The sequence below is a fragment of the Dendrobium catenatum genome, unplaced genomic scaffold, assembly GCF_001605985.2.
Source record: "Dendrobium catenatum unplaced genomic scaffold, ASM160598v2 fragScaff_scaffold_1381, whole genome shotgun sequence".
NCBI lineage: Eukaryota > Viridiplantae > Streptophyta > Magnoliopsida > Asparagales > Orchidaceae > Dendrobium > Dendrobium catenatum.
In genome coordinates, this window is record NW_021319843.1 from 454,805 (window position 1) to 468,362 (window position 13,558).

The 13,558-nt window shown below is 32.7% G+C and overlaps 2 protein-coding genes across 3 annotated transcripts in view; one reads left to right on the forward strand and one right to left on the reverse strand.

Moving 5' to 3' along the window:
• Window positions 1-6,992, forward strand: part of LOC110098913 (F-box/LRR-repeat protein 20) — a 9,649-nt gene extending 2,657 nt beyond the window's left edge. The window contains exon 2 of the mRNA XM_020825864.2: window positions 5,933-6,992. Within this exon, the coding sequence (XP_020681523.1) occupies window positions 5,933-6,837 (905 nt within the window). The 3' untranslated portion in view covers window positions 6,838-6,992. The remainder of the gene's footprint in view (window positions 1-5,932) is intronic.
• Window positions 6,993-13,264: 6,272 nt separating this feature from the next.
• LOC110098889 (26S proteasome non-ATPase regulatory subunit 4 homolog) overlaps window positions 13,265-13,558 on the reverse strand; it is a 30,670-nt gene continuing 30,376 nt past the window's right edge. For both annotated transcript variants that reach the window (XM_020825836.2, XM_020825837.2), the window contains exon 11: window positions 13,265-13,544. The gene's annotated coding sequence lies outside the window, so the exon portion shown is untranslated. The remainder of the gene's footprint in view (window positions 13,545-13,558) is intronic.

A 13,558-nucleotide genomic window follows, 5' to 3' on the forward strand; every position in this document is an offset into this window, starting at 1 on the left:
TATATATATATATATATATATATATTTGCTTGTGAGTACTATATGGGGACCAATCATGCATGGCATAACTATGGTTTACCTTCCCAATGATTGATCAGGCGTGAAAACCTTTTATAATTATACTATCATGGATAAACTTCCCTAGTTTAAGGCATGATTTTATTTAGAGGCGGAACCGGCCTCTTTTTTGAGGGCGGGCAAAATATGATTGCAAAATGTATAATTATATATATATAAAATAGGAAAAAAATTTTAGAACTTTGGCTATTGCATTTATTTAAGGTGGTCAAAATAGTTAAAAATGCTTATTTTTCTACAACAACAACAACAACAACAACATCAAGCCTTTATCCCACCAAGTGGTTGGCTACATTAATCCTTTTTTCTCTATTATGTCATGTTAAGAGTCTAATTCTCATTTAAATATAATAAAGATAGGTCATTTTTAATATTTTCTAACCAAGAATTTTTAGGTCTAATTCTATGTTTCTTAACATAGACCAAATTTACTACATATACTCTCCTAATAGGGTCATCGGAAGGTTGCCGTTTTACACAACCAAATCATCTAAGGCGACTCTCTCTAATCTTATCTATCACTGGAGCTACTCCAACCTTTTCATGGATATGCTCGTTTTGTATCTTGTCTCTAAGAGTAAATCCACTCATCCACCTAAACATCCTCATCTCATCAACACTTAACTTAATATTATGCTTCTCTTTTAATGGCCAGCATTATGCCCCATACAGCATTGCAGGTCTCACCACCATCTTATAAAATTTTATCTTAAGTTTGAGTGGTACTTTTCTATCACACAATATACTTGAATCATTCCTCCACTTCAACCTTCCAACTTGAATTCTACTAATAATATCCTCATCTATTTCACCATCACTTTGAACAGTAGTTCTAAGATATCTAAAACGTGTACTCTTATTAATGAATTGATCGCCCAAAGTTACAATCCCCCCACTAGATCTATTATTACTAAAATTACTCTTCATGCATTCGATTTTAGATATACTCAAACGAAGGCAATTAGACTCTAAGGTTGACTTCCATAAGTCGAGTTTACCGTCAACGCCCTCTTTAGTATTATCAACAAGAAGAATGTCATCTGCAAAAAGCATACACCATGGTACATTCTCTTGCAAATGTCTAGTAAGAACATCCATGACTAAAGAAAAAAGAGAAGGGCTTAAGGCTTATCCTTGATGTAATCCAATTGAAATAGGAAAATACTTGGTCAAACCACCTTGCGTTTGAACAAAAGTAACAACACCTTTATACATATCCATAATTACTTGAATATAAGCATTATTAACCCCTTTCTTTTCTAGGACTTTCCATAGCACTTTTCTTAAAATTTTATCATATGCTTTATCTAAATCAATAAATATCATATGTAGATCTTCCTTGTTCTATCTAAACTTCTCCCTCAACCCTCTCAATAAATGAATAGCCTGCATAGTAGGCCTACCCGGCATAAATCCAAATTGATTTTGAGAAACATTAGTATCAAGTCGTAACCTATGCTCCATAACTCTCTCCCAAAGTTTTAAAGTATGACACATTAACTTAATTCCTTTATAATTCGCACAATCTTGTGCATCACTTTAATTCTTAAAAATAGGAATCAATACACTCATTCTCCACTTATTTGGCATCTTTTTAGTCTTCAAAATAAATTTAAAAAGTTTAGTAAGCTAAGAAATTCCTTCATCTCTTAAGCATTTTCACACCTCTATTGGAATATCATCAGGTCCAATAATTTTTTCACATTTCATTTTCTTCAAAGCATCTCTAACTTTAATTTTACTAATACGCCGATAAAAATAAAATTCTCTATTTTTATTTAGAGTACTAAGGTCATTAAAGTCAATCGAATTTTCACAATCTTCATTGAAAAGCTTAACAAAATATCTCATACACCTTTGTTGAATATCCTCTTCTAAAAAAGCACTTTTTGATCTCCATCTTTAATACATTTCACTTGAACTAAATCCTTACTACTATATCTTTGTTTGACTAACTTATACATATATCTTTCGCTCTCTTTAGAATCCAATATATTATATAAATCATTAAAAGATAAAAATCTTTGCATCGCAGATTGCTTTCTTAGACATCTTACGATCCTCTTTATATATTTTCCAATTTTCAGAGTTTTTTACATCTAAACTAATTATTATAATAAAGTTTCTTAGTTTTGATCTATTCTTGCACATTTTGATTCCACCATCAATTATTTTTATTATTAAGAGACTTTCCTTTTGAAACTGCAAGCACATCATTTGCAACATTCTTAATATTATTAGCTATATTTTTCCACATAACATTCGCGTCCTCATGCAAAAAAAAATCTTAAGATCTCGAATCTTACTCTCAATAATATTTTTGTTAGTGTTCTTTAAATGCCTCCATCTAATCTTAAAACAACGTTTCATTTATTTTTTCATATTCTGTCCCTTCATCTTAAAATGCTTGTTCTTCTAAGAAAAAAAATTTAAGGTGGTCAATTATCCACCCTGAGCTCTTCTTGGTTCCACCCATGAGAGCATTAACTTGTGTTAATTTAGAAGGGCAAAGTTCCTCTTGGAAGGTTTTGGGCAGGTTATGGTACCAAGAAGTTTATAACTGCAATATGCTTCTTACCATATGTAATTTCAAATTTATGATACAATTCAATATTGACAATCGAAAAGTTTTGCTAACCTAACGGGATATCAATGGATGATACTTCTATTTTAATTCAGTACTTATATTTTTTTCTATTCATGTTTACTAATTCTTAAAATAAAAAAAATGTCTCCTTAGCTGATAGGCCGGGGATCAATCTTGTTTGTTGTTCTTTGTGAAAGTAAAAAAAAAAATTTTATGGATCAGAGTGTGTATGATCTTTATGTTTTGATGGTGACGTGCTAGGTAGTGTGGATACAAATTGACAACATAGGGCTTGATGTATTATTTGTTAAATCCTATTTCAGTCTAGAAGCTTAAAAAAATATTTCTTCTACCTTCTTGAACATTCATTAACACAATTGGCCTTTTTGTTGCATTGCCATGCCAACGTCGAGTGTTGGAAAAGAACAACCATTACATATGCAGAAAAAAATGCAGGTTGGTGGGATATGACATGGGAACCCCACAGTCACTTTGATGGTTTGTATGAATCCATCTTAAGGAAAAAAATTTATAAATTAGGAAATAGAAGGGTTTGTATAGTAAGTATAATAGGTGACTAGTCCTTTGTAGCCTTCCAAACTATTATCACAAAAGTGATGAAGCAACAAATTGCCTTGAAAAAACAACAGCCAATGTCTCCAAATAACAAAAAACAAGAAGATCAACTAGCGGGTAGCAAGAATAGCTGTTGAGACATACTGTATAGCCACAAGGACAACCTTGGAAGTAATCTAAGGGGTTGTTTGGTTTACTGCATTAGGAGTGTTATGTATTCAAATGCAAGGGTTTTGAAAATATTGGTGTTTGATTTGAAGTGAAAGGAACACAAAGTAAAATTTTGAAGTAAAAGGAATTTATCATCTAGTTCAAATCCAGTGTATTTGGAATTCCTTAGATTTAGGAGATTTTCAAATACAGTGGAAACTCACCGCCACCGCCAGCCACCCCCACCCTACCGCCGCCTGTCACCTGTCGGCCTTCCCGCCGCTGCCAATTCCCTGCTGACAACCCCCGCCCCTGTCAGCCACCGCTAGCCACCACTGGATTCATTTTACTTTAAGCTAAACAAAGAAAAAAAAAGAAGAAAAAACCTACATCTAATTTACAATCAACCAAATAACTCCAAAGTATTTCAAATACATTGCAATCTTTTTACACTGCATTCCATTTTTCAAGCAACCAAACAACCCCTAAATGAAGTGGGTTAGCAAAGTTCAGCACTTTTAGCTCGTTACTAGTGAATGATTAGTTGTGAACTCCTTAAGAAGGGGAAGGCACATTTTGATTAGTTGTTGACTCCTTAAGAAAGAAAGGAAAGAAGAGAGACTAGAAAGGGAGAAACTAGAAATCTTATTTTCTGAATTCAATTACAGCATTCGAGGTCTATTTATAGTGTTTACATAAATCAATTTAGGTTTAATAAAGGTTTAGACCAGTTGGTTCAATACAAGTAAAATAAAAAAAAAATACATTTGGTTTAGGACCGATTTAATGCTGAAATAAATTGAACAACGAGTCATTGTAGCTGGCTATTTGATGTAGTGCTCTCAATCTTTGGAAGATTTACTTTCTTCTTCTTCTATGATAGACTTTAAATATTTTATTATCTTGACGTTGATTTTCTGAATTGTTCACTCATTATTGATGTTGTTGTTGTACTATCTTTGAGTTCAAAAGAATATATTGTTACTCCCATCGCCATGAAAAATAATTTGCTTCTCAAGGTTGAGAGATGGAAAAAAAGCAAAAAGAGCTTTAATGCATAACCCTTGGTGCCAAGTAGCTATAGGTCCTTCAAGATGAAAGGAAGCTTTGCTAACATGATGATAATTAGGAGTGTTGTGAAAATTGAAGTTTTCCTGTGCTTTAAAAGTTCATGTTTTTGTCATCAAATTCATGAAAGCGAGGAAGTCTAATTTTCATTGATTTAACAAAAGAGATACTTGTAGGAGACGATGGTGGTTGTGGATAAGGGATTCGATCAGTGGAACCAAGGATGCTAGCGGAAGAGGAAGGATGTTGATGGAGTGGAGGAGGTGGTCAGTCAATGCACAAACTATCAAATTTCTTGTCAATAGAATGAATGAAAGCATGAAATTGTTGAAGTGATGAGCCAATGGAGGCAAATTGAACATTGACTCGTAGAGATTTTTGGATTTCGGAGAATTGCAATGCTTGACTGGTTTGCATTATTCGGAGAGCTTGTGCCAAATCTGCATTTTTCATGTTGAGAGGGCTGTCGAAAGCGGAAGAAGATGGGGTCCATCTTGATTACAAGAACCGGTACCTGATGTAGTCTTGAGAAGGAAGAGGTGGGACAACAACTGGTCGAATTTATTGCTGTTTGGGCTGTCTGAGGACCCGCTGGTCTTGAAACTGCTACCTGATGTTCAAAATGTTGTAGGTTGGTAAGACCATTGCTGGAATGTATTGGCTGAACGTTAAAAGCTGTGGCTGGAACGTGTTGGTTGAAGGGAGCCTATCCGGTGGGAAGAAGTGACGGGAATCTTGAGGATTCTAGCAAGAATCTCAAAGTTTGCAAGTAAAAAAGGTAGTGGAAGGAGCTGGAAGCCAACAAACTGCAGCTGGCAGCTGAGATAACAGCAGCTGAATTGCATGGGAGGCGACAGTTGAAAGCCCTGATGACCACAATTTGATGGAGAGGAATAAGAGTGAAGGACCGGCAAGAGCTGAGGTGGCTGCTGGTGCTGAAAACCCATGGAATATGGGCCGGGGTGAGGAAATATCTTGGTAGAGATGAGAACAGTGAAATGAAAATGTTGGGAGGTATGAAGTTAGTGTAACAAGAGCACCATTTGTTATGCTTCTTGATCTACATCAAGAAGGGGAAGATACCTTTTGAGTAGGTGTTGACTCCTTAAGGAAGAGAAACTAGAAATCTTATTTCCTGAATTCAAGTACAGCATTTAGGGTCTATTTGTAGTGTTTACATAAACTGATTTTGGGTTTAATAAACAGTTAGACCAGCTGGTTTAATACAAGTAAAATAAAAGAACATGCAATGAGTTTGGGACCGACCAAGAGTTGCTGTAGCCGGTGGTTATTGTAGTGCTCTCAATCTTTGAAAGATTTGCGTCCTTCTTCTTCTATGATAGACCTTAAATACTTTGTTATCTTGATGCCGGTTTTTTCTCTTAACATTATGCTTATACTATCTTTGAATTCGAAAGAATATATTGTTGTTTAACATAATCCCACCCTTGCAACAACATTACTGTGCCATAGGTATTACTGATGCTGGAATGATAACACTTGGCAAGGTTCTTACAAACCTTCAGTCCTTGGATGTTTCCAACTGCAAAAAACTGACTGATAATGGATTGGTAGCCATTGCAAAGGGATGCCACGATCTAAGAAGCTTAAAGCTTGAGGGCTGCAGATCCATCACAGATGACTTGTTTCAGTCTCTCTCTCAAAACTGTTCTCATCTCGAAGAGCTCGGATTAGCTTCTTGTTTCAAGATAACCGACTCCGGCATCATTTGCCTGGTTCACGGCTGCCGCCGGATTAAGTGCCTAGATGTCAGCAGGTGTGGCAAGGTTGGAGATGCTGGGATCTCAAGAGTTGCAGAGGTCTGCTCCTCTTCTCTCAAGGTCTTGAAGCTTTTAGACTGCTGTAACGTAGGCGACAAATCCATTCTATCTTTGGCCAACTCCTGCCATAATTTGGAGACATTAGTGATCTGTGGATGCCGTTACATTTCTGATGAATCAGTGAAGTCCTTAGCTCTATCCTGCTATCAAAGCCTGAGGATCTTGGGGATGAGCTGGTGCTCTAACATCACAGATTTGACAGTAAACTGGATATTTTCAAACTGTAGATATCTTATGGCTCTTGATATTGGATCCTGCGATAACATAACAGATTCAGCCTTTGAGGGACTAATATGTGGAGATTTTGAATCAGATTTGAAGGTTTTGAAGGTCACCAACTTGCCAAGGATCACAGTGGCAGCCATGAACATCTTATTGGAGTCCTGTAAGTCATTAGATTACTTGGATCTGAGGTCCTGCCCACATATTACAAAGCTAGATTGCGAGCAAGCTGGTTTACAGTTTCCTGATTCTTGTAAAGTAAATTTCGATGGAAGCTTAGTGGAGAGTGATGGTATGGTTGACTTATTCTTTTGAAAGTAGGTAAAGATGGGCAGTATTACTGCTGCATTTGAATGTGATGCTTAATAAAAGAGTTTGTTGGTTTGTTTAACTTACAAGTTTAAGATGAGAACTATTTAGATGTGTGCTAATTGCATGCAATATGTAGCTGCCAAGGATTTCAATTTGGATGATTTTGATCCGTTTAGGTTTTACTTGGGAAAATTTTCTTATTGTTTTTTAAAACAACTAATTAGTAAAAAAATTTCTTGTTCAGAAAAATTTTATATTAAAAAACTGTTTTAAAAAGTAGGAATAAAGTTATCCCAAATAAAATTTGAATAAATAATGGCCAATATGGTGTTTTTAATCAACAATGTAAGTGGGACAAGCAACAAGTGAAGAAGCTTTTGAATTGTGTTGGGTGAGATTGACATAGATTAATTTAGAAGCAAAAAAATTGCTCTAGGGTATCTAGCTACAATTTGTGTTATGATGGGTTTGCATGACATGTGTTGCGTCTTTTTAGTTTAACTTTGTAGCCTCGAGTCAAATCCTCTTGTGCCAAATACTCATGGGTTAGCTGACATAAATGAGTTTGCTAATGAGGGTTAGACTGAGAGGACTGTTGTTGATGAGTCATTTGGAGACCCTAACAACCTATTGAATGGAGCCTCTAGACTACTTCGATGTAGAGGTTGAGTCTGTTTAAATTGATGGCATAGTGGACTCCGTGGTCAATCGAGTGTGATGTGGTGAGCTTGAATCTCTACATAAGGATCCTTCCCTATAGCAAGGATAATGGACTTCGTTGGTGTTTCTCTACTCAAGGTGACAACCGTGTGGCTTAGAGGGTGTGCTTCTAGCTAGGAGAGCGAGTCCCATTTTTAGTAGCCTATGTGAACCCTTGCTACCTCTTTGAAAGGCCACTCCTTTCTCGCTATTCTATTAAGTTGAGGTTAATGATTAGGCAAATCTTCATTGCTGATGTTCGCGAGGTGCAAACTCACATGTTAGGTTCTACCAATCACCTATGAAGTACCTGAAAACATATATGCGAGTGTTTAATTTACAAAACAAATAAAATCATATCCATCATCATAACATGATGATCTTTCTTTGCAAATCATCAAAATATATACATATTGAATATAATTATCAAAGAGAACTTTATACATAGAACAACAAAAACATCCATATTCATATCTTCCATTTCACCTAAATATCTTTACAACCACAAAAAAAATTGATATACATCATAATATGATGATCTTTCTATGTAAAATATCAAATGATATGCATTTGTATTATGGTCATCAAAGATTATCAAAGAGAACATTTATACATAGAACTGAAGCATTCATTATCATATATTCCTCAAGTGTTTTTGTCCTTTTTGGTTAATACTCCCTCAAACTTAAAGTAGTTTGGTTTAATAAGCCTATATTTTGAACTTAGATGTTGTTATAATCTATTAATTATCCTTATAATTAACATTATTTATGTCCTTTTAAACCCCACTGCTTATGCATAGGCCCAACAATTTTTTTTTTTTTTACAATAGATTGATCATATTTTATAAATTTCATTTGATCTCCTTTGCTTTAGCTATCACAAATTAAAAGAAATATTTTTGGTGTATTTTAATTTTGTAGTAGACTAACTAAAAATTCATGAGATAATGCAATATATATATATATATATATATATAAAGTTTTTATTTTATTTTTATCTTAAAAAAATAATAATAGCATATCATCAATTAAAGAAATATGTCGGTTATTATTCACCGCAGAATTATGATAATTATGGATGAATGGCTCTTATTATATGAGAAAATAATTGTGATTTTAAAGTACCAAAAATATTAAGGACTTAAATATGAGTTGTTGATAATATATTGCATATATTTGAATAATTTTGATTGATAAAATATATGGGTAAAAATAAACTTTTAAAAGGGTATTTAATATGGTGTGCAAACACTTTTAAATTTTTTGAATGCTTGATAAATTAATAAATTATCATAACAATTGATGAAATTTGATTTTTATGCGTGCAATTCTATTATAGATCACTATCAATGAAGTGATATTGAATTCAATGATTATAAAAAATAAAATTGGCAACTTATATATTTAATGCCTAAAATAGATAAAGGGGATTCAAATTCATAGTACTCTAAACTGTCCAATTTATATATTTAACACTTAAAATTTATTATTCATATAATATAACACTGTTATCTTTTTAACGAAACCCTCAACGACATAGAGGAAGTTGTGATCCATGGTGATGAAATTTAGCCACAAAAAAAAAAAAGAAGTGACAGTAAAGTCATGTTGCGTTTTATTATTTTTTTATGTTATTTAAAATTTTAAGTGTTATGGCAGTATACATTAACTTTTAGGTGTTAAATATATAAACAATATGATTTTGATTGCTATTTATGAAAATGTCCAATAAACAAAATAATATTACAAAAAACTCATAAGAAAATAGAAAATTTTATGATGCTTGACAAAATTGAGTCACCTATATCAATGATAACCATGGTTTTGAAAACGGGATCAAACTGACAGGTTTGACTAGTTCAACCGTTGTGTTATGGCCAGTTCGATTCTCATGACAAACCAGTCCAGTATCAAACCGGTGGAAAATGCTGGCTCAACTAACCAACCATTGATATAATAGTAGAATGTTTTTACATTTCGTTAAGTAACAGGAGAATAGAAAATGATTAATTAATAAAATATCATATTTGGAGAAAAAGATTCCAAAAAATCTTAAATATACTCCATGATCATAGTAACAAGAAATTTTTAATATCATAAAACTTGCCTCAAGCCCTACCTCATTTTCTTCATCATTGTATTACATTCTTATTTTTCAACAAAACTTGCCTGAAGTGCTGCCTCATTTTCTTCATCTTTCTTATCTCGAGAGGGTCCACCAAACTATACTAACTTATTAGCTCATATTTGAATAGTCATTAGCAGATCGTTAACTCTAAGGCAACAATTCTCATTAATAATTGTCCTCATTTAGCGAGCTAGTATATAAAAATCACGCATTTAGCAATGTCAATTAAGTGTTGTGGCCCCCAACTAAATATTGAGATCATCACCTCACTTGTACTATCATAATGATCAATAACTCATTAATCACTATCAACCTATCAGATCAAGGACTAATGAAACATCATTAATATACAACTATCTTTTAGAAGAAAACTCTCACCAATAGTTCATTTATGCTTTTTAGGCCCTTGTACCTTCCTTTCCTCTTGGTGTCCAATATCATCATGTTTGGTTCAAGGCTTTTTTGTCAGTCTTTTGGTGGTCGCTTGATGCCATTGCAGATTGTTTGCTTTCTCTTGATGAATCCCCTAGATGTCATGATCTAATCTCTGATAAGTTGCCACCTACTTTTTTCCCATGTTAAAGCTTTATTCATGACACCAAGAGGAAAGGTACAAGGACAAAAAAGGATATTTATTTAATTTGTGCCCAAGTGATTATAATGTCTAATATAATAGTTAATAAGACCATTTTAGTATGCTTATAAATATGTATCTTAAGACCTAAAAAAGAAGATCATGTTGCTCTTGAGATTGATCTCTTGCAAATTTGCTACTCTCCTTTGCTTGCCCATCTTCCTTGGAGAAGAGGCAAAACTTCCTTCCATTATGTACTCATATATCATTTGATGATGGAAGCCATCCCCACTCACCACATAGTGGACATAGGCTACAAAAAAAGAAAAAAAATCACTTTAAGAAAGTTTGCATTGAATTCAAATTTATTTGTGGGCCACATCAAAATAATAAAAACAATATTAACTAAGAAATGAGAGTCTACCATAGAAAGAGAATCGGTGAAAATCTCTCTAATTTTTAGAAAAAAAAATATATATAGAGATTTTATCTATGAATAAATCTCCTGAATTTAATCTAACAGTTTAATTCATTGGTGTAATTTTTCAATAGATCAACTCTATACGGGCAAGCTTAACTTTGTTGCTTCGGCTTCATGTGCTTCGGGCGGAGTAGAAGCCTCTTCGCCTTTTTCAACAACATCAGATCCGAAGAAATGAGGGAGCTTGCGCACAACGAAGGTAATCATTGTTCTCCTCTTTCACTTGCTTCTTTGGCCAATTCTCATTAATCCACTGAACTCCCGAATTTAATAAATCCAGTATTTACAACTAAAAGAGGTTAATGATAGATTTATCTCGCCATGAGATTTATGGGATTTTCAAATCTCGTTTGGCGGGATTTAAGCTAAATCCTGCATAAATCAGGTTGCCAGACAGCCCCCTCCCCCTAATTAAAAACCTTTGGAGTGTGTTTGTAGAAGAAAACTTTTCAATAGATCAAATTAGTTTTATAAAATTTATTAATGAACAACACAATCCAACAATTTGTTAGTTAACTGAATAAAAATTATCTTTAGTAGACCATTAAGCTTAAAATAAAATTTTAATTGAATACAACAACAACAACAACATCAAGACTTTATCCTACTACGTGGGGTCGACTACATGAATCCTTTTTCTCCATTGTGTTCTATTAAAAGTCAAATTCTTGTTTAAATCTAATAAAGAAAGGTCATTCCTAATATTTTCTAACCAAGTCTTTTTAGGTCTACCCCTACCTTTCTTAACACAAGTCAAATCTAATACATCTACTCTCCTAACAGGGTCATCGGAAGGCTGCCTTTTTATGTGACCAAACCATCTAAGGCGACTCTCTCTAATATTATCTTCTATTGGAGCTACTCCAACCTTTTCACGTATTTGCTCATTTCGTATCTTATCTCTAAGGGTAAAGCCACTCATCCACCTGAGCATCCTCATTTCTGCCACACTTAACTTAGTATTATGCTTCTCTTCCTAATTAAGTCAAGCTACACATCTTGTTGAGCGTCTTAGTTCATTTGGAACCCTAGATGTTAAAAATTGCTAGCCTATTAATTTATGATTTAAAAAATTTAATTAAGAAAATAAGCCATGACTTCCGTCAATATTAAATTATTATATCTAAATTTAATAGTTAGAGTTCTGTGACTTAAAACTCAAAACATAAATGTAAATTAATAAATATATTATAAGTAAATCTTACCGTTATGAAATATCAATACTTATAGGTCATTTAATTAGCTGAAAAAAAATATAGGGAAATTTACACACATACCATTTTATTTCGTGCTATTTATATATCTAACACTAAAAATATTAATACTACATGTCTACCACCCATATACAACTTTAATATCAAATATATGATTCTTGTAATTCATTTCTACCATTCATAACATCCTGTAAACTTTAATATTTCATTTCATGCATCGAAATTTATTCTATGGGTGGTAGACATGTAATATTAGTGTTTTAAGTGTTAGATATGTAAATAGCATGAAATAAAATGATATGTATGTAAGAGAAATTTACACACATATCACTTTATTTCGTGCTATTTATATATCTAACACTAAAAACATCTGATCTCACTGTTATGAATGTTTACAGATCCAACTGCTCTCATTTATATTTTTTTTCTTTTCATTATTAATTCCAAAATATTACCAATTTGCATTTAATACCCATTCAATTAAGCTAGTATATAGTGCATATACAATTAAGATGGTATATATGTAATTAAGCTGGTATGCATGTAACAGTAGAGAAATATTAAGGCCAAAATTATTTTTATTATAAAAAATTAAGAATCTCTGTACATATAAGATAGATGCTCTAAATTAATCATTATTTTATGAGATTGAAAATATATTTTTATAATTATGTTATATATTCACTATAAACTTAGGAAAATTAAAATTTCGTTTGGGACGGCTTTCTTACTACTTCATAAAGCATTTATTTAATACAAAAATTAAAAATTTTATACTAAAAAGTTACTTTAAGAAGCACTTTCTCCTCAAAAGAAAATCAAAGCCACTCATTAAATTTAGCATTTAAAAATTAGGATTTACCTCCATAACAAAAATATTATCATATTTATAAATTTTAACACTTACGCTTCGTTTGAGACAACTTTATTATTGCTTCTTAAAGCAGCTTTTTAATACAAAAATTTTAATTTTCATACAAAAAAACTATTTTAAAAAATAATAAGTTATCCCAAACGAAGGCTTAGGCTTCGTTTGGGTCAGCTTTCTTACTGTTTCTTAAAACAAGTTTTTAGTACATAAATTTTAATTTTTAAACTAAAAAGCTACTTTCAGAAGCGATAAAAAATCGACCCACAGTTTTTTTTTTCAGTTTCTAAAAACAACTTTTTAGTACAAAAATTAAATTTTTACATTAAAAAGATACTTTAAGAAGCAATAAAAAACCGTTCCAAACAAAGCCTTAGTTCTTTAAATAAGATAAAGAATAAGATATTCATCACCATCTCCATTAAATTCCCCTCAGAAGTTATAACCAAGGAGACATTGTTCGATTAGTATTTTACTTGAAAAGCTCCTTCATAAGAATATTATCCGTTCTTCCAAATTGGCACAGATAAAAAAAAAACATAAATCAGCATAATTTTTCAGCCACAGAGAAACTGATTAACTACTAACAAGTATTCCAATAAATATAAAGGATTTAAATCCATTGAAGGATCAGTTATAAGCTGAAAACTAAGGGGTTTTTCTTCTTCATAAGATATAATCAGCAGCAGGTTCTGTTCGAGTTGCTGAGCTGATCTGAGTTCTTGCAGTTTATACGTTACTGACCTGCAAAACAGAGC